This window comes from Colobus angolensis, unplaced genomic scaffold (assembly GCF_000951035.1).
Source record: "Colobus angolensis palliatus isolate OR3802 unplaced genomic scaffold, Cang.pa_1.0 Scaffold69, whole genome shotgun sequence".
Classification (NCBI taxonomy): domain Eukaryota; kingdom Metazoa; phylum Chordata; class Mammalia; order Primates; family Cercopithecidae; genus Colobus; species Colobus angolensis.
The window spans coordinates 4,717,576-4,736,696 of record NW_012120598.1 but is presented as its reverse complement, the minus strand read 5'-3'; the positions used below and the strand labels follow the sequence as shown (position 1 = coordinate 4,736,696).

General features: G+C 42.9%; 1 protein-coding gene across 10 annotated transcripts in view; it reads right to left on the bottom strand.

Annotated features, from left to right (window-relative positions):
• Window positions 1-3,778: 3,778 nt before the first annotated feature.
• The window catches only part of APP (amyloid beta (A4) precursor protein), a 301,277-nt gene continuing 285,934 nt past the window's right edge, over window positions 3,779-19,121 (bottom strand). For all 10 annotated transcript variants that reach the window (XM_011926496.1, XM_011926487.1, XM_011926488.1 and 7 more), the window contains 2 exons: window positions 15,661-15,807; window positions 3,779-5,004 (listed from right to left, as the gene is read on the bottom strand). In XM_011926496.1, coding sequence (XP_011781886.1) covers window positions 4,903-5,004; window positions 15,661-15,807 — 249 coding nt within the window. In that variant the 3' untranslated portion in view covers window positions 3,779-4,902. The remainder of the gene's footprint in view (window positions 5,005-15,660; window positions 15,808-19,121) is intronic.

The following is a 19,121-nucleotide window of genomic DNA, read 5'->3' as shown; positions in this document are numbered from 1 at the left end:
GGCCACTGCACTCCAGCCCGGGCGACAGAGCGAGAATCCGTCTCAAAAAAAAAAAAAAAGAATCAAGATTATAAGGCATTATCTTTTCATAGTTATATATGTATGTATGTATACATTTGGCTAGAAATTTTTTTCATTAGCTTTGAAATTGTCAGAGGCGTTTGAACCAGAGCAACTCCATTTTGAACAGGGGCTGGGTAAAATAAGGCTCAGACCTACTGGGCTGCATTCCCAGATGGTTAAGGCACTCTTAGTCACGGGATGAGATTGCAGGTCTGCATAAGATACAGGTCATAAAGACCTCGCTCATAAAACAAGTTCCAGTAAAGACGCCGGCTAAAACCCACCAAAACCAAGATAGCGATGAGAGTGACCTCTGGGTTGTCCTCACTGCTACACTCCCACTAGAGCCATGACGGTTTACAAATGCCATGGCAATGTCAGGAAGTTACCCTATGTGGTCTAAAAAGGGGAGGCATGAATAATCCAGCCCTTGTTTAGTATATAATCAAGAAATAACAATAAAATGGGCAACCAGCAGCCCTCAGGGTCACTCTGCCTATGGAGCAACAACTCTTCCATTTTTCTACTTTCTTGAAACTTCATTTCCCTTTACTCTATGGACCCGCCTTCAATTCTTTCTTGCCTGAGATCCAAGAACCCTCTCTTGGGGTCTGCATTGGGACCCCCTTTCTGGTAACAAAATGATCAAGTTAAAGCTGTAGTTACTGTAATTAAAGGTTGGCCTTGGAGTGCCATCCCATACAGTGCCATGTTTGAGAGCTGGTTTTCATTTCATTGGTGGCATTAGAAATGTACTATTCTATTAGGGTTAATTCACCCTGACACCCCAACTAGCTAGCTACCTCCCCTTGGGTCAGGCACAATGAAACAGTAGCTTGTACATATAAATTGTTACATGTACATACCTTCACACAGCGGTCATGTCTAACTGCCCCTAACAGGGCAAGGGAGATGACCATTTTGTTCTCATGAAAACAAGATACACTCAGGTGAGTTTTGAGTTTGTTCATAATGCAGAACGTGATGAAGCAAGTTTAATTTTCCAGCTTAGTGTTTTTAGTTTAAAATGTTGCAATCTAAAGCTAAAATGTTCACCGGAGGCCAAGGACAACACAGCAAACACACCAGGGCCAACGTGTCCTCAGACCTTTGGAATCACAGCCAGATATCACTGTGAACTGCATGTTTGTGTTTCCCCCAAATCCCTATGTTGAAACCCTAATCCCTTATAATGGTATGTGGAGGCTGGACCTTGGGGAGGCACTTAGGGTTAGCTTAGGTCATGAGGGCAGAGCACTTGCGATGGGACTAGTGCTCGAGGGAAATGAAGAGACCATCTTTCCCTTCACCATGCGAGGATGTGACCAAGTACCCTCATTTTTCTAAGAAAAAGAGAACGAGTTACTACTTTTTTCTCTTTTTCTCCATTTTCCCGTTTCCCATGTCCTACTTAGCCCTTTAGAAATGCAATTATAATTGTTTACGTCTCCTTCACCAGACCCTCCCTACAGGGCAAGGCCGTCTAACTATGTGCTTCCAAGCTCCAGCGAAACTCTCCCTCACCAGGAGACTGCTCAGGAGACAACAGTCAACTGACAACCCAAATTATGCTGAAAACTCTCCCCCACCTGGAGATATGACAGAATTGACACCAGACACGAACATGGCAGTTATATCAATAAAACTGGATGAGCTTAATTTGCCTATTAAAAAAAGATTATATTCAGATTGGCTTGTATAGCAAAACCTCAACTCTGTGCTGCACACACACAAGATACACACCAAAAATGCAGTCACTGAAATAGCTAAAAATAAAGGAATGAACAAAAATTTACCAGACAAATGGAAACAGTAAGACAGCAGGCATTGCAACCCTGATACCCAAGTAGAGACTTCAAGCCCCAAACAAAAAACATAAAAATGGCCCTTGGGCATATAAAAGAATAGCCCACATTATTCGTAAGATAAATACAACTTAAAATTGTACTGAGATTGTACTATTCCTGACCCATCAGATTAGCCACAGCAAAGTCTCTCAAAGTCTCATTAATCTTTTTGGCCCGGGCAACTAGAATGCTGTAATCGAATTCTGTCCACAAAGACGTCGACTCAACCGCCTGGTAGGTAAGGCACCAAAACGAGTACAGGGGCCCCCACCCGCTCGCTGCCTTCCCTGCATGTGATTCGTGCCGGGCCCTCCTTTTAAAAGTGCCCACTTGGCTGGGCGCAGTGGCTCATGCCTGTAATCCCAGCACTTTGGGAGGCCGAGGTGGGCAGATCACGAGGTCAGGACATCAAGGACATCCTGGCCAACATGGTGAAACCTCGTCTCTACGAAAAATACAAAAATTAGCTAGGTGTGGCGGTGCGCGCCTGTAGCCCCAGCTACTCAGGAGGCTGAGGTAGGAGAATTGTTTGAACCCAGGAGGTGGAGGCTGCAGTGAGCTGAGATCGCCCTACTGCACTCCAGCCTGGGCGACAGAGCGAGGCTCCTGTCTCAAAAACAAAAAACGAAAAACTGTGCCCACTTTCTGCTCCAAAAGTGAAGCAATATCCTTAAGGCAGGAAGCCTGCACGTCTTCCTCCAAGCTAGCTTTGGAATAAAAAGTCATTTTCTTGATACCATTTTCTCACTCTTAATTGGATTCGGCAAGCAGCAAGTGACTGAACCTGCATTTCTGTTACAGGGATATAGCCAGGAGGCCGCCATCTGTGAACCAGGACAGGGCCCTGGCCAACTTGACTCTGCTGGCACCTTGATCTCCTACATCCAGCTTCCATAACTGAGACAGACATATTAAAGCCACCCAGTCTATGGGATTCTGTTACAGCAGCCTGAACATAAGGAGACTTTCCCAATAAATAATTATGTACATATAACATTATTTTAAACTACAGAACTGTGGTTCTCAAATGCGATTGACTTTGTCCCCTAAAAGACATTTGGCAATGTCTGGAGACACTTTTGATTGCCAGTGGGTAGATGCTGCTAAATAAATATCCCACACTGCTCAGGAAAACTCCCTTTGACAAGTAATTATTTCCCACAAAATGTTAGTAGCATTCAGGATAAGAAACCCTGCTTTGGCCGGGGGTGGTGGCTGATGCCTGTAATCCCAGCACTTTGGGAGGTCAAGGCAGCCGGATCACAAGGTCAGGAGATTGAGACCATCCTGGCTAACATGGTGAAACCCTGTCTCTATTAAAAATACAAAAAATTAACCAGGCGTGGTGGCGGGTGCCTGTAGTCCCAGCTACTCGGGAGGCTGAGGCAGGAGAATGGCCTGAACCCGGGGGGCAGAGCTTGCAGTGAGCTGAGATCACGCCACTGCACTCCAGCCTGGGCGACAGAGCGAGACTCCATCTCAATAAAAAACAAACAAAGAAACAAAAAGAACAAAAATAAACAAAAGAACAAAAAGAAACTCTGTTTAATAGATAACAATCAGCTGTCTTAATTTTTATTTCCCTGGAACTTTTCCCTTTGTCTCTCATTTGGGTCAAACTTGAGGGCCAAAATGTGGAAGCAAAATATTTTAGATCAAGTCAAGACTGTAAATTAGGTCTAGGAAATATTTTCCCAGCACTGGGAGACACAAGTTGGCCTTAACTTCCTACTCAGACTTGCAATTAAGACACAACAGGTGTGGGTACTCAACATGAGAAGATTTCTCACTGGGTACCCACAGTTCTTACTGTAGATCAGTAAATGGCCAAGATTGTTACCATAGAATCATTCACACCAGCACAAAGGTGCTCCTCCAAGAATGTATTTATTTACATGAAAACACCATTTTATACAAATTGAAGACACATCTTAAAGAAGGGTTTGTCCAGGCATGCCTTCCTCCTTCCCTTATATTGCCACTTCCATTTTCATCTTCTGTTGTATCATAAATAAAACTTCAGCCTGGTTAAAGAAAATTGAATCTGCCTCTTCTCTCCCCACCCAGAATTACTTTGACTGTTTAATGTCTGGAGTCATCCTTCAAAGAAAAGTCTTGCCCAGGGTTATTTTATTTAATTTATTTATGTAATACAGTGTAGAAAGCGATCATGTCATAAGCAATGATTCTGTACAATCATCCTGCAGAATTTTTTTTTGGAGAATTCTTGGTAATTTAAGACCAGCAGAGCACCCCTCCCCACCCACCCCATAAAAGTGCTTACAATGAACAGGGATTCTTTTCTTTATCAAAGACCCAAAGATACGTGGACAAAAAAAAAAAAAGCTTTAAGTCTCAATGCCTAATGTGTGCACATAAAACAGGCACAAAGAAACAAACGTGTAGCCTCTTAATTCCTATATCACAAATATAGCAGAAGCAGCAATCTGTACAGTAAAATGCAATCATGGAAAAAAAATCTCTCTAAAGCATCTGAAATACTTAAAAATGTTTAACTTTAAAATGCATAGTGATCAGGAAAGGAATACTTAGGCAAGAGAAGCAGCTAAACTCCCACGTTCACATGAAGCATCCCCCATCGATTCTTAAAGCATATGTAAAGTAGGACTTAATTGGGTCACAAACCACAAGAATAATATACAACTGGCTAAGGGGCTATGTGATAAATAATCAGGAGAGAATCTATTCATGCACTAGTTTGATACAGCTAAATTCTTTACAGTACACAAAACCCATTAATAATGTAGTGTAGAGACCAAAATGTAAAGAGAGAGAGAATACATTACTGATTTGTGGATTAATTCAAGTTCAGGCATCTACTTGTGTTACAGCACAGCTGTCAAAAGGCGATAATGAGTAAATCATAAAACAGAGGGGTTTGTTTCTTCCGACAGTATTCTATAAATGGACACCGATGGGTAGTGAAGCAATGGTTTTGCTGTCCAACTTCAGAGGCTGCTGTGGCGGGGGTCTAGTTCTGCATCTGCTCAAAGAACTTGTAGGTTGGATTTTCATAGCCGTTCTGCTGCATCTTGGACAGGTGGCGCTCCTCTGGGGTGACAGCGGCGTCAACCTGAAAAACAAGGAAGAAGAGAGCTGAGTAAAAAATAAAAATCAATCCTTTAAGGGTGAACATGGAGAAGCAGTAAAAAGATAAGGAGTACAGTATTCTTCATTGCAGAACACCCATGATTTTCTCCCCCACTTTGACATCTTGGAGAATGCCTTTGCCCACCAGTTATACAAATGCTGTGCTCCATCTAGCCACCAGGTGGCGGTGGAAACCTTGGCGCGCTTATGAAGTGTCCAGTGGTTGTTTCTGGTTCCCCAACTCCACAGTAAGTGGATAAACCCAGTGCAATGGTATTTTTTCCTCCTCTGTTGGCTCAATAAAGGACAAATGGTGTCAACGAAAGCCTGTTTTACTTGGAAGTGTTTTGGTAAGACAGATAAAACCACAAGAGTATCATGAAGGGAGATTCAGCAAAGTATACTGTATCTTGGGTGACACTCAAATCTGTGTAGAAAAATACTTGATTTCCTAGACTGCTGAATATCTTCCCATGCTGATTTTAGTCTAGCCCATTTCTATCAAATTTTATGTTTGTTAAAATGTTAAGAAGAGGTTTGAGAATCATTTAATTAAAACAATAACATACATACGCCAAAGGGGGCTATTATTTGGCACAAGAAAAAAGGAAGAGTAAGGACGACACCATTCTAGATTATGTAATTTTTAAAAAAACTGAGAATTAAGATACTATAGAATTATGTTCAGCTAAAAGTTTAAAATCAGACCCTCTCTGTTAATATGTTGCTTTACCTCTAACTAAGGTGAAGCCAGTAACTGAAGACGTTTTCCTCCCCGTGTCACTGTTAGAGCTGTGTGGGGAATTTACTCTCTGCAGGTTGGGCAGGGTACTTACCACTACAACGTGGGCAGTGGCTGTTCTTGTTTTACTATATTTGTTATACCTCTCCCTGTTCACAGAAGACAGGAGGTTCTTAACTCTGCTGAATGAGTAACGGCTTACTTTTTTGTCTGTTAAAATTCCTTTTTTGGAAAACCATGGTAAGATGGAAGAGAATAAATACAAAATCATCAGAATGAAAAGGCATGTTTTCCAGAGAAAAGTTCGGATGTACCATACAGAAGATAGTCCTTCAAAGGGATATTCCCTAGAATGGGCTGCTCCTTCATCTCTGGGAGAATACTTCAGGCCCATTCCCCCTTGCTGAGTGTTGCTAAGTGACATTCCCCCACTTATGCAGCTTTTCCCCCTACACACCCTGTGTGGCACAGATCTGAGCCTACACAGCAATGCCCCTGAAGCCAAGGAAGAAAAAGTACCAGTGAGGACGTGATGTCAGCAGTAAGACATGAGGTCTCGAGATGGAGCTAGATATGTCATGACTAGACCACACTGGCTGATAATAATTCAGACTAAAAGATCTGTCAATATGGTTGGGTGCGGTGGTTCATGCCTGTAATCCCAGCACTTTGGGAGGTTGAGGTAGGTGCATCACTTGAGGTCAGGAGTTTGAGACCAGCCTGGCCAACATGGTGAAACCTTGTCTCTACTAAAAATACAAAAATTAGCCAGGCATGGTGGTGCACACGCGTAATCCCAGCTGCTCCAGAGGTGGAGGCAGGAGAATGGCTTGAACTTGGGGGACCGAGTTTGCAGTAAGCCAAGATTGTGCCACTGTACTCCAGCCTGGGCGACAGAGTGAGACTCCGTCTCAAACAACAACGCAAAACTAAACAAAACAAAAAGGCCAGGCGTAGTGGCTCACAATCCCAGCACTTTTGGGAGGCCAAGGTGGGCGGATCACAAGGTCAGGAGTTCAAGACCAGCCTGGCCAACATAATGGAACCCCATCTCTACTAAAAATACAGAAAAAAATTAGCTGGGCGTGGTGGCATGTGCCTGTAGTCCCAGCTACCCCGGAGGTTGAGAGGCAGGATAATTTTTTGAACCTGGGAGGCGGAGGTTGTAGTGAGCCAAGATCGCACCACTGCACTCCAGCCTGGGCAACAGAGGGAGACTCTGTCTCAAAAAATCTGTCAGTATAATCAGGTCCCCCGTGGTCCCTTTGTACAGCCCCCCTTCATGAAGTGATTGACTCTTTTCAGTGTGGGAAGGAGGTGGAATGACTAGCAGCGGCTCATCCCAACGCAGCTGGAAAAGGTAGAGATACAGCTCCCTCGTCCCTTGGGACAGGGTGTTCCCTCCATCATGTGCCCTGATTCTTTTTTTCTTTTGAGTTGGAGTCCTGCTCTTGTCGCCCAGGCTGGAGCGTAATGGTGCAATCTCGGCTCACTGCAACCTCTGCCTCTGAGGTTCAAGTGATTCTCCTGCCTCAGCCTCCCGAGTAGCTGGGATTACAGGCACCCACCACTACACCTAGCTAATTTTTGTATTTTTAGTAGAGACGGGGGTTTCACCATGTTGGCCAGGCTGGTCTTGAACTGACCTCAGGTGATCCACCTACCTCGGCCTACTAAAGAGCTAGGATTACAGGCGTGAGCCACCATGACCACATGCCCTGATTTTCAAGTTCCCATTTATGGAGAGACTGTGTGCCACTGTGAATCCCTCCAATCTACCGTCCTATGGCTCAGAGCTGCCTGAGTTCCCCTGCAGTCAAACTCTCATGTTACTCCAATGACAGACCTAGGCATCTCCCCTTAGCACACTCCTAACAACAAGCTCTAACCAAGGCCAGTCCTCAGAGGACACTACTCGAATGGATGCTCAGCTTCCCTGTCCCTCTGGGAGCAAGTCACAGATGTTTTCCTCATCCTCTCCTCTTTCCTTTGATCTGCACTGTTGTCAACAAATGAGGTCACCTGGCTTTAACTGGTAACTGTGTAATTAGCCTCCAACCTGTAAGTTAAAACACCATGGTTAAAGATTAGCACCAATCATGAGAGATTTCATTCACCCTGTAAATCTGCGTGCCAGGAGACAGCCTATCTGCAGCAGTATGCCATTCGAACTTGGGCATCATTTCTGCTCCCCGTCATCTCGTAACTGAGATCTCAAAGAATGCCCAGGTTAAAAAAAATGATCTTGCTTAGGAGATCAAGCACAAAGCTGCTATGTTTCTCATTGTAGAAAAAAGCCCCCATGCTGCTTCATTGTTGGAATACTATGCTTTCATCTCTTCCAGGAGGCACATCCACCATCACACTCGCTGTCAACAATCATTTGCATGCGTCAGGGGCAGGGGCACACCTGGCCATTTGATAGGTTTATCTCCTCTTCAAACTCCAAAGCCAAACACCTCAGAGTCCCTGGCTAGAGAGATGAGGCTCCAAGGCTGGGGCACAATCCAGGCCTCTCACTCTCCTGTCTTTTCTTGGCTTCTGTTTCGCTACTCGCTAATTCTATTACCTTTTGCCACTGAGAGGACAGTTACATTTTGCCATTCCTGCCATGGGGCAGCTTGGCCCTCAGACCTCAGACGGAGCTACAGGAGAAGGGATTATCTTGACAAAAGGGCATCCAAGGAGTATGGATTGGATCTTTAATCTCTAAGCCCTTGAAAGCTAGATGTGAAAAACTGAGTACTCATGTCTATGGATAAAGTTACCGCTAAAGGAAAAGCAGCAGGTAAGGGTAGCCTTCCTCTCCAGCAGGCTCACCAATCTCTTCCTCATTGCTAAGCTACAGCAGTGACAAGCGCCACCAGGTGAAGGCCAGCCCCACCATGCCCCTGTGCAGACAGGGCCTCTGCATGGACGCAGTATTATTTCTCTTAAAGCAGAGCCAGGGGAGATTTGAGCCCGTAGCGCTTGTTCTGGAAGGAATAAGACAATGAAGTTGGCCGGGCGCCATGGCTCATGCCTGTCATCCCAGCACTTTGGGAGGCTGAGAGCGGCGGATCATGAGGTCAGGAGATCGAGACCATCCTGGCTAACATGGTGAAACCCTGCCTCTACTAAAAAAAAAAAAAATACAAAAAACTAGCCGGGCGTGGTGGCAGGTGCCTGTAGTCCCAGCTACTCAGGAGGCTGAGGCAGGAGAATGGTGTATACCTGGGAGGCGGAGCTTGCAATGAGCTGAGATCCAGCCACTGTACTCCAGCCTGGGTGACAGAGCAAGACTCTGTCTCAAAAAAAAAAAGACAATGCGGTCAGGGACAGAATTTCCATTTTTCCAACCAGGTAGAAACATCTGTCACTTTCTGGGATGAAGACACATACCTACAACCACTCAATATTCATTCTCTTCCCAGACTGCCTGGAATACACAGCAGCAGGAACTGATCTGAAGTCTTCATTTGGCTCTCAGTACGCCGCACCTTCCTGAGACCTGGGTCCCCGCACTGCATGGCGGCACGGCTTCAACTGGCTGCTGCCTATGACACACGCTGAAAAGGGCTGAGCCCAAACAGCCTGACCTGCCTTGTCCTAAAATAGCTTTGAGGAGAACTTTCGACACTCTTTGCCTTACCTCCATACCCCCTTACCCTTTTCTCCCTTTCTCCCTGAGCCTGGTTCATTGGAACCATTTAGTCCTTCACTGTATCCAGAGTAATTTAGAGCTCAGCTATCCGCCTGCAGGGACAACATTCTATTTGGGTGTCCTGAGTTTCCAGGTCTCCTCCTATTGTCCCTAGAGTATGTACATGGAGGTGTGTGAGCTAGGAGGAGAGGCAGGAAACACCACGTTTACATTTTATTATGTACAGTAACCAGCAGGATGTGGATTGATAGATGTCCTTTTATACAAGGGACTGAGTCAGGCCAAACGACAAAATCCTGTCATTGAGATGGACCAGACAAGTAAAGGAGGGTGAGGGAACTAAGGCGTACAACACAACAATACTGTGACAGATCAAAGGAGCCACAAGTATGTGGAAAAAAAAATAAAAGCAAAGAAAACAGCCAGGAAGTTTTCAAGCTAGTGACTTATCCCTCCTAGTAACCTCCCAGTAATTGCTTGCTACTTAGTTGTGTAGATGCTTGTTTTCCTAATTTTGATGCCATCTCTTTTTAGTTATATATAAAACTAGAAAGCAGTTGACTGTGTTTATTGCCAACATCAAGCAATTCTTCAGGCAGGTTCAGGAACTCCTTTGCTATCCCTTCATAATCTTTTTTTAATTTTTCTTTTTATTTTTAGACAGAGTCTTGCTCTGTCACCCAGGCTGGTGTGCAGTGGCGTGATCTTGGCTCACTACAGCTTCCGTCTCCTGGGTTCAAGCGACTTCCCTGCCTCAGCCTCCTGAGTAGCTGCGACTACAGGTGTGCGCCACCATGCCTGGCTAATTTTTTGTATTTTTATTAGAAACAGGGTCTCACCATGTCAGCCAGGCTGGTCTCAAACTCCTGGCCTCAAGTGATCCACCTGTCTTGGCCTCCCAAAATGCTGGGATTACAGGTGTGAGCCACCGTGCCCGGCCTGTAATCATTTTTGATACTTTCCTTTGATCTTCCAATTTCTCTTCCTGCTGCTCTGTAAGCAGGAAGTCACTCCTAGGTTCTGCACCCACCCTCACTTCTCCTTATCGTGGCTTTCCATTCAACCTGACCACTCTCTCCAACTACTCTACAATGCCGACGTCAGTATATCTGTACCCTGCGGGTCAGTTTCTGGCTGGGAAGAAAGGACCTCTCAGGACATCTTTTTATGAAGTCACTAGTATGACAGCACATTTCTCAGGAAGTCATATGCCATACCTCCATAAAAGCCAAATAAGGAACTCTCTTCTTATTTAGGTCATTAATGAGATGACCCGGAGGTGGGGTGGGGAGACTTCTGGTGTTCCAGTGATCAGATCCGTGAGAGGAAAACTTTTTCACATCCTATAATAAAGAGAAGCTGTGCCCCCAACTTCTCCTTATTAAAGGTGACATCTCTGGGAAGAGTAGCAGAAAGAGCTACAATATGTATTTTTAAATATCCAGTGTCTATGTATGTGAATGTAGAAAAGTATCGCTTGCACTAAACAGATCCTGGGATCAGTGGGCTTTGCAGGAACGTCCTAAAACAGGAGCAAGGGTGGGTGATTCAGCTAGTGCTGAGATTTCCAGCCACCACAGGGGTATTCTGACATGGAGGGTGCATTTGGGGAGTGGTAATAACAAAGGGCTATTGCTTCACTGCTTGAAGCACCAATAAGGCATAGTTACCTCCTTGGGAAAGCACGGCCAGCGGCTCACAGAGTGACCCTCTGGCCTTATGGCTAAGTAAATCAGTAAGTCAATATGTACTGCTTATTTTTTTTAAAACAAAACTAGCAAGTGCGCATTTCCAAATGCTAACAACTCTACCAATAAAAATACAGTCATGGGTCACATACTGACATTTTAGTCCATGACAGACCAAACATATGATGGTGGTCCCATAAGATTCTAATGTTGTATTTTTTTACTGTACCTTTTCTATCTGTCTGTATCTTAACTACAGATACCTGCCAGTGTGTTGCAACTGTCTGTAGTATTCAGTGTGGCAACACGCTGCACAGGTGTGGAGCCTAGAGGCAATAGCTTGTAGGTGTGTAGCCCGGGTGCGTAGCAGGCTATACCGTCTGGATTTATGTACATGTACTTTACGATGTTTGCACAGTGATGAAACCGCCCCATAACACATTTCTCAGAACGTTATCTCCAGTGTGAAGTGGTACGTGACTATTCTAGGCTTGTTTCATTTATACGTTTGTTCTCAGGTTTTTTTCCTAGGGTTCCTATCTCTGTGATCTTCTGCAGGCATTTTTCACTCTAAGAACGAGAAATTTCCTGGAAACCAATGCTTTCATCATGACTTCTTCATGCACTGATGGTACGTAAGTACAGTGGTATTCTGTTCTGAGTGACTGAGGTGAGTCTAACTGGAAATATTCATGTACTCATTTTTGTTCTTATTGAAGTAGGGTTACTGATTAATGAAGGTTACCTAGAGCCGGAAATAAAGGTATTTCCATGTACTTGAGTGTGAGAGGGCCGGTTAAGGTAGGAAGAGGATATTTCAGAAGCATCACTTCCGTTCCGTGCAGACGCTGGAATGCGGAGAAAAATGGTGCTCTGAAAGCCCACAGTGCTCTCCCACCTGAGAACACGCATAGGCTGGGTTGCAACTCCCTGTGTTCAAGTTCTATCATCCCAGCTAGACTATACATTTTTTGAGGACAGAAAAGGAGAATGTGGTCTATTTCAACACTGCTGTACAGACACACCATGGCACTGGACAGAGGGCTGCCTTCGGGAAGGACAGCCACAAAGGTCTTGAGAGGAAGAAGGAGATGAGAGGAAATAAAACACAAACGAGGTGGGGCCCTTCATTTAGAAAGGTTTCCAGTTGCTCTCAAGTAGACAGCAAAATGAGTATCTAGAGAAGAGCTGAACAGCCATCTTTCCCGACTTTGCTCCTGCAAGGATACCTTCTGGCTTAAAAATTAATTTCAGAATCTGGGTCAAAATGTCAACTTCTCCTCTGACATTTTAAGTCCAATGAGACACTGCTTGGTAACTGACTAAAAAAAAAAAAAACCATTTTAATTCAGGCAGCTGGAAGAGCACTTAAAGGGCAACTGGTTATCTGGGAGGCAAGAGATAACCATTTTCCACTCCCTAAGGCTTGTGCATAGAACTAAAAGGAAGGAATGTTAAAATGATGTGTCAGTGATTCTCAAATCTTACTGCACATCTCATTCATTTGGGGAAATTTTCAACACTCAGATTCTGAGGCTCCTATTTGGGAATTCTGTTTCCCTAGGTCTGAGGTAGGACCTGGTAAGTCTCATGCACAGCCAGGGAAAGAGCTCTTGGTGGAGGCCTTGCTTTTATGCTCAGCATCACTGGGGCCTGTTACAGGCTAAAATGTGTCCCCCTAAAATTCACATGTTGAAGTCCTAACCTGCCAGCACTTCCAACTGTGACTTTATTTGGAGATAGGGTCAAAGAGGTAATTAGAGTTAAACAAGGTCATCAGAGTGGAACCTAACCCAATATGACTGATGTCCTTACTGGGACACAGTGGAACACAGAGCGAAGGCCATGTGAAGATACAGGGAGAGGACAGCCGTCTGCAAACCAACAAGAGAGGCCTGAGGAGGAACCAACCTGGCTGATACCTTGATCTTACACTCCAGAAATGTAAGAAGGTAAATTTCTGTTGCTTCATCCACCCAATCTGTGTTACTCTGTTATGGAAGCCCTAGGAACCCAAGTATTTGGCCTTTGGCATCAAAGACAGGCAACTTCAATGGATAGACTGGCAGTAAAGATAGAACTATATTAAATAAATTAAAAAGGGCTCTTGAAGGCCGGGCACAGTGGCTCATGCCTGTAATCCCAGCACTTTGGGAGGCTGAGGAGGGTGGATCACTTGAGGTCAGGAATTCGAGACCAGCCTGGCCAACATGGCAAAACCCTGTCTGTACTAAAAATACAAAAATTAGCCAGGCATGGTGGTACACTCCTGTAATTCCAGTTACTCAGGAGGCTGAGTTAGGAGAATCGCTTGAACCTGGGAGGTAGAGGTTACAGTGAGTGGAGATCATGCCACTGCACTCCAGCCTGGGTAACAGAGCGACACTCCATCTCAAAAAACAAAGAAACGACAACAAAAAAGAAAACAACAACAAAACAATAAAACAAAACAAAACAACAGCAAAAAAGAGCTCTTGAATTATTCAAGTATGAAGACATCTTTATTTGCTCAAATATGGAATTAAAATTTTAAAAAAATTAATTAGAGCAGAAATGAAAGAAACTGATACTAATGAGAACATATCTTATACTATTTTGAGGGACACAAGCTTAGATACCATTACAAAAGGTGCAATGACCGAACGTGACAATGGGGTCATTGCTTTTATGTGCTCACACTCTGGTCTATGAGCCAATCCGTTCCTTTCCACCCTGTTGCCTGCTGTTCTCTTGGTTTCCTTCCTTACACTGCTCATCCACGTCAGTATGAATGGGGAAATGAGGCTCAAACCCAACTTCCATCAGCAGCTTCTGTTGTAGTCTGCAGAGGTTTTAAGTGCTGAGCAAAATGAAATTCTGGCTTCACCACAAATTTCATTTATTTAAACTCTGTCCTCTTCTAATCAAGAATGGTTTAGAGCACAGTTCCCTGGGGACAGTGGAATCTTCAGCTCCCTAGCAACATCTGGACTTTTCTCTGATGGAAAAAGCAATGGGGGCTGGATGTGGTGACTCACACCTGTAATCCCAGCACTTTGGGAAGCCAAGGTGGGTGGATCACCTCAGGTCACGAGTTCAAGACCAGCCTGACCAACATGGTGAAAACCCATCTCTACTAAAAACATAAAAATTAGCCGGGCATGGTGGCGTGTACCCATAGTCCCAGCTACTCAGGAAGCTGAGACAAAAGAATGGCTTGAACCCGGGAGGCAGAGGTTGCAGTGAGCTAAGATCCAGCCTTGGCAATAGAGCGAGACTCTGCCTCAAAAAAAAGCAGTGGGGAATACGAGGGGAAATACGGACTCTGAGCTTGACCCTGCGTAATTTGAACCCTTCTGTCTTGGCCTCAGTTCCCTCATCTACTAGATGAGAAGATCAATTTGATTGATCATCATCAATGTATCTTTCAGCCCCAAAAATTCCATAACTCTTAAAATATCACAATAAAATGTCACACAAATTTTTCAGTTTCCCTGTGCATATAAAAATTATGTTTATACTATATTCTCTGAAAGACAGTTTCCTAAAAAGTTGCATATACTGTGAGATTTTAACACTTTTCCCCCCATCCAAATGACATTTTAAATGCACAAAAATAACTTATTTGTAAATTTTCTCTCTCTCTCTCGTTTTTGTATAGCACCTTGAAACTAAGATATTTCAGGTGGAAGTGCAGGGTAATAGGTTGAAGAACTCTCAAATAACAATCATTTATGTTTTGGTGGGCCATTTGGTATAGTGTGATTTCCTGAGAAACTTTAAAGGTAAAAGTCTGCACTGAAAAGTCACATTATTTACTATTACCTGGTTGTATTCAGAGGCCAGACTATTTAAGACATAAGAAATCCAGGAATAAATATGTTTAGCTTTTTTTTGGAAAAAGCAACTTCCTACTTTTGATTTTACTTTTAACTTCTCACATTGATTTTTGTTGTCTTTGAAAAAAAAGTCGGCCGGGCGCGGTGGCTCAAGCCTGTAATCCCAGCACTTTGGGAGGCCGAGACGGGCGGATCACGAGGTCAGGAGATCGAGACCATCCTGGCTAACACGGTGAAACCCCGTCTCTACTAAAAATACAAAAAAACTAGCCGGGCGAGGTGGCGGGCGCCTGTAGTCCCAGCTACTCCGGAGGCTGAGGCAGGAGAATGGCGTAAACCCGGGAGGCGGAGCTTGCAGTGAGCTGAGATCCGGCCACTGCACTCCAGTCTGGGCGACAGAGCGAGACTCCGCCTCAAAAAAAAAAAAAAAAAAAGAAAAAAAAGTCTAAGAGTAATCATACTTTTTAAAAGTCATGCATTATCATTTGTGTTATTTTGATAACTTCAACACAAATTATAAGTTGAGATAACAACACACAATCTCAATACCTTGATCAGAATATTCATGATAAGTTGCAACGAACAAAAAGCAAAACAAGAAAGAACAGCTGTAACCCAAGCATCATGGAAGCACATTGATTCATTTTTTGAAAGAGATACTTAGATAGTTCTTAGCAAAGAGCTAAGCCTAATTCTCTCATAGTCTTCTTTAATTCCCACTTGCAAACATGCAGTCACGTTTACCCACCTCCACCACACCATGATGAATGGATGTGTACTGTTTCTTCTTCAGCATCACCAAGGTGATGACGATCACTGTTGCTATGACAACACCGCCCACCATGAGACCAATGATTGCACCTTTGTTTGAACCCACATCTTCGGCAAAGAACACCTTGAAAACAAATTAAGAAAAAGAATTTTAATTTCTAAATGCAATTTAATTTACAATTTATAAATGCAATTAGAAGAATTTCATTTCTTAAATGCAGGGGACATTTGGATGAGGTTATATGAAAACTTTCAGTATATTCTCTGGCCAACTGGTTGGTCACATATTTGATGCTTACTTAAAAAAAGAAAAGAAATCACATATTCTCCTTACTAAGAATAACAATCATAGTTTACAGAACGATGTACAACATGTGGCTTCCCCAGTTTGAGGAAGTCTACTTTCCCCTCACATGTCAAAACCAAAGTCTGCAGTGACCTGAAACTCTTTGACAAGTGGAACATTTGGTGAGTGGTGGGAAGATGGCGCTTGGATCTATCAAAAGCTGGAAAGGCACAGATCATACTAATGAAAGGAGGTCAGCATTTTCCCAGTCACAGCAGGTTTGAAACTCTGAGCCCTGATGTCTGACTCCAAGTGACTGAGACTTAGGTGTTTTTCAAGCCTGTAGATGTCCTAATTTCCTTGGAGGGACACTTTTAATGCACAGGAATAGGCATTCTGAAACAAAGGAGTTAAACAATAGAAAAAAAGGTATCTTGTTACCTACTTTTAGCTATAGTAATTCAGCAGAATTCTAATTAACCTTTAGCAGTGTAATGCTTTTAAAAGCATAATGCTATTTCAAAGGGAAGTACAGGCAAGAAGAATTTTAAGTCACTCATAACTCATATTTTCTTACTATTGTCTCCAGAAACCAAAATCTGAAATGTTGCTTTATTCTTGCTCTTTATTTGGATTAAACATAAAAATAATCTTGAGAACACTGTAAAGAAGAAATAAAATTTTATTTATTGCACGACATTGCTTCATACTGTTTATAAAAGCAAGTCATTATTTTTCAACTTTATCTACTTGAATGAAATTATAGAAGCACACCACAATGTTTATCATCTTGTTATATAAGGAGTTGATCTTATGCCAGATGAAGTAAAACTATAGCTAAACATTATCATGTTTGCTCTGCAACTTAATGAAAATACAGGCATACCTAGCTTTATTGCACAGTAGTGCTTACAGATAGTATTTTTTTTTTAAAAAGAAAACAAACAAATTAAAGGTTTGTGGTAACCCTGCATCAAACAACTCTATTGGTGCCATTTTTCCAACAGTGAACACAGGTTCACTTCATGTCTGTGTCACATTTTGGTAATTATTTAAATATTCAAACATTAAAAATTATTATATCTGTTTGGTGATCGGTGTGATCAGTGGCCTCTGATGTTACTATTTTAATTGTTTTGCAGTGTCATGAAACATGCCCATAAAGACAGCAAACTAAATCAATAAATGTTGTGTGTGTTCTGACTGTCCCCCCCAAACTGGCCACTTTGTCCCTCAACTCCCAGGATCCCTATTCCTTGAGAGACAACAATATTGAAACGGGGCCAGTAAATAACCCTACAATGATCTCTAAGTGTTCAAGTGAAAGGAAGAGTCACACGTCTCTCACTTTAAAGCAAAAGCTAGAAATAATTAAGCTTAGTGAGCAAGGCATATTGAAAGCCAAGATTCTTGTGCCAGTTAGCCAAGTTGTGAATGCAAAGAAAAGTTCTTGAAGGAAATTAAAAGTGCTACTCCAGTGAGCACACAAATGATAAGAAAGCAAAACAGCCTTATTGCTGATAGGAGAAAAGTTTTAGTTGTCTGGATGGAAGATCGAACCAGCCGCTACATTCTCTTAGGCCAAAGCCTAATCAAGAACAAGGCCTCCAACTCTCTTCAATTCTGTGAAGGATGAGAGAGGTGAAGAAGCTGCAGAAGAAAAAAAAGTTGGGAGAGGTTGATTTCACGAGGTTTAAGGGAAGAAGCCGTCTCTGTAACACAAAAGTGCAAGGTGAAGCAGCAAGTACTGATGTAGAAGCTGTAGTAAGTTATCCAGAAGATCTAGATAAGACTCCTGATGAAGGTGGCTACACTAAATAACAGATTTTCAGCGGAGATGAAACAGACTTATTTGGAAGAAGATGCCATCTAGGACTTTCATCACTAGAGAGAAGTCCTGCCTTCAAAGCGTCAAAAGACAAGCTGACTCTCTTTTTAGGGGATAATGCAGCTGGTGACTTTAAGTTTTTGAAGCCAAGACTGATTTACTATTGTAAAAGTCCTAGGGTGCTTAAGAATTATTCTAAATCTACTCTGCCCATGCTCTATAAATGGAACAACAAAACTGGGATGACAGCACAAATCTTAACAGCATGGTTTACTGAATATTTTAAACCCGCTGTTGAGACCTACTGCTCAGAAAAGATTCATTTCAAAATATTACTGCTCACTGACAAAACACCTAGTCACCTAAGAGCTCTGAAGGACAGGTATAAGGAGATTACTGTTGTTTTCATGCCTGCTAACACCACATTCATTCTGCAGCCCATGGATCAACTTTCAAGTCTTATTATTTCAGCCTCTTATTATTTCAAAATATATTTCAAATATATTTTGTAGGGCTATTAAAACTGCCATAGATAGTGATTCCTCTAACAGATCTGGGCAAAGTGAACTGCAAACCTTCTAAAAAGGATTCACCATTCCAGATGCCATTAAGAACATCCGTGATTCATAGGAGGAGGTCAAAACATCAACAATAACAGGAGTTTGGAAGAAGATGATTCCAACTCTCATGGGTGGCTTTGAGGGGTTCAAGACTTCGATAAAGGATGTCATTGCAGATGTGGTGGAAATAACAAGAGAACTAGAATTAGAAGTGGAGCCTAAAGACATGACTGAACTGCTACCATCTCATGATCAAACTTGAATGGATGAGGAGTTACTTCTTAGGGATGAGCAAAGAAAGTGGTTTCTTGCAATGGAATCTACTCTTGGTGAAGATGCTGTGAACACTGTTGAAATGACAACGAAGGATTTAGGATATCACATAAACTCCGCTGATGAAGCAGTGGCTAGATTTGCCAAACTGACTCCAATTTAGAAAGCTGTTCTACTGTGAGCAAAATGCTATCAAACAGCATCACATGCTACAGAGAAATCTTTCATGGAAGGGTCAATCGACGCAGCCAGCTTCATAAGAAACTGTCACAGCCACCACAAACCTCAGCAACCACCACCTGGATTAGCCAGCGGCAGTGAACATCAAGACAAGAGTCTCCATGAGCAAAAAGATCAGGACTTGCTGAAGACTCAGATGATCATTAGCATTTTTTAGTAATAAAATATTCTACTAATAAAAGTAATTAAAGTAGGTACATGGCTTTTTTTTTTAGACATAATGCTATTGCACATGTAACAGACTATAGTAT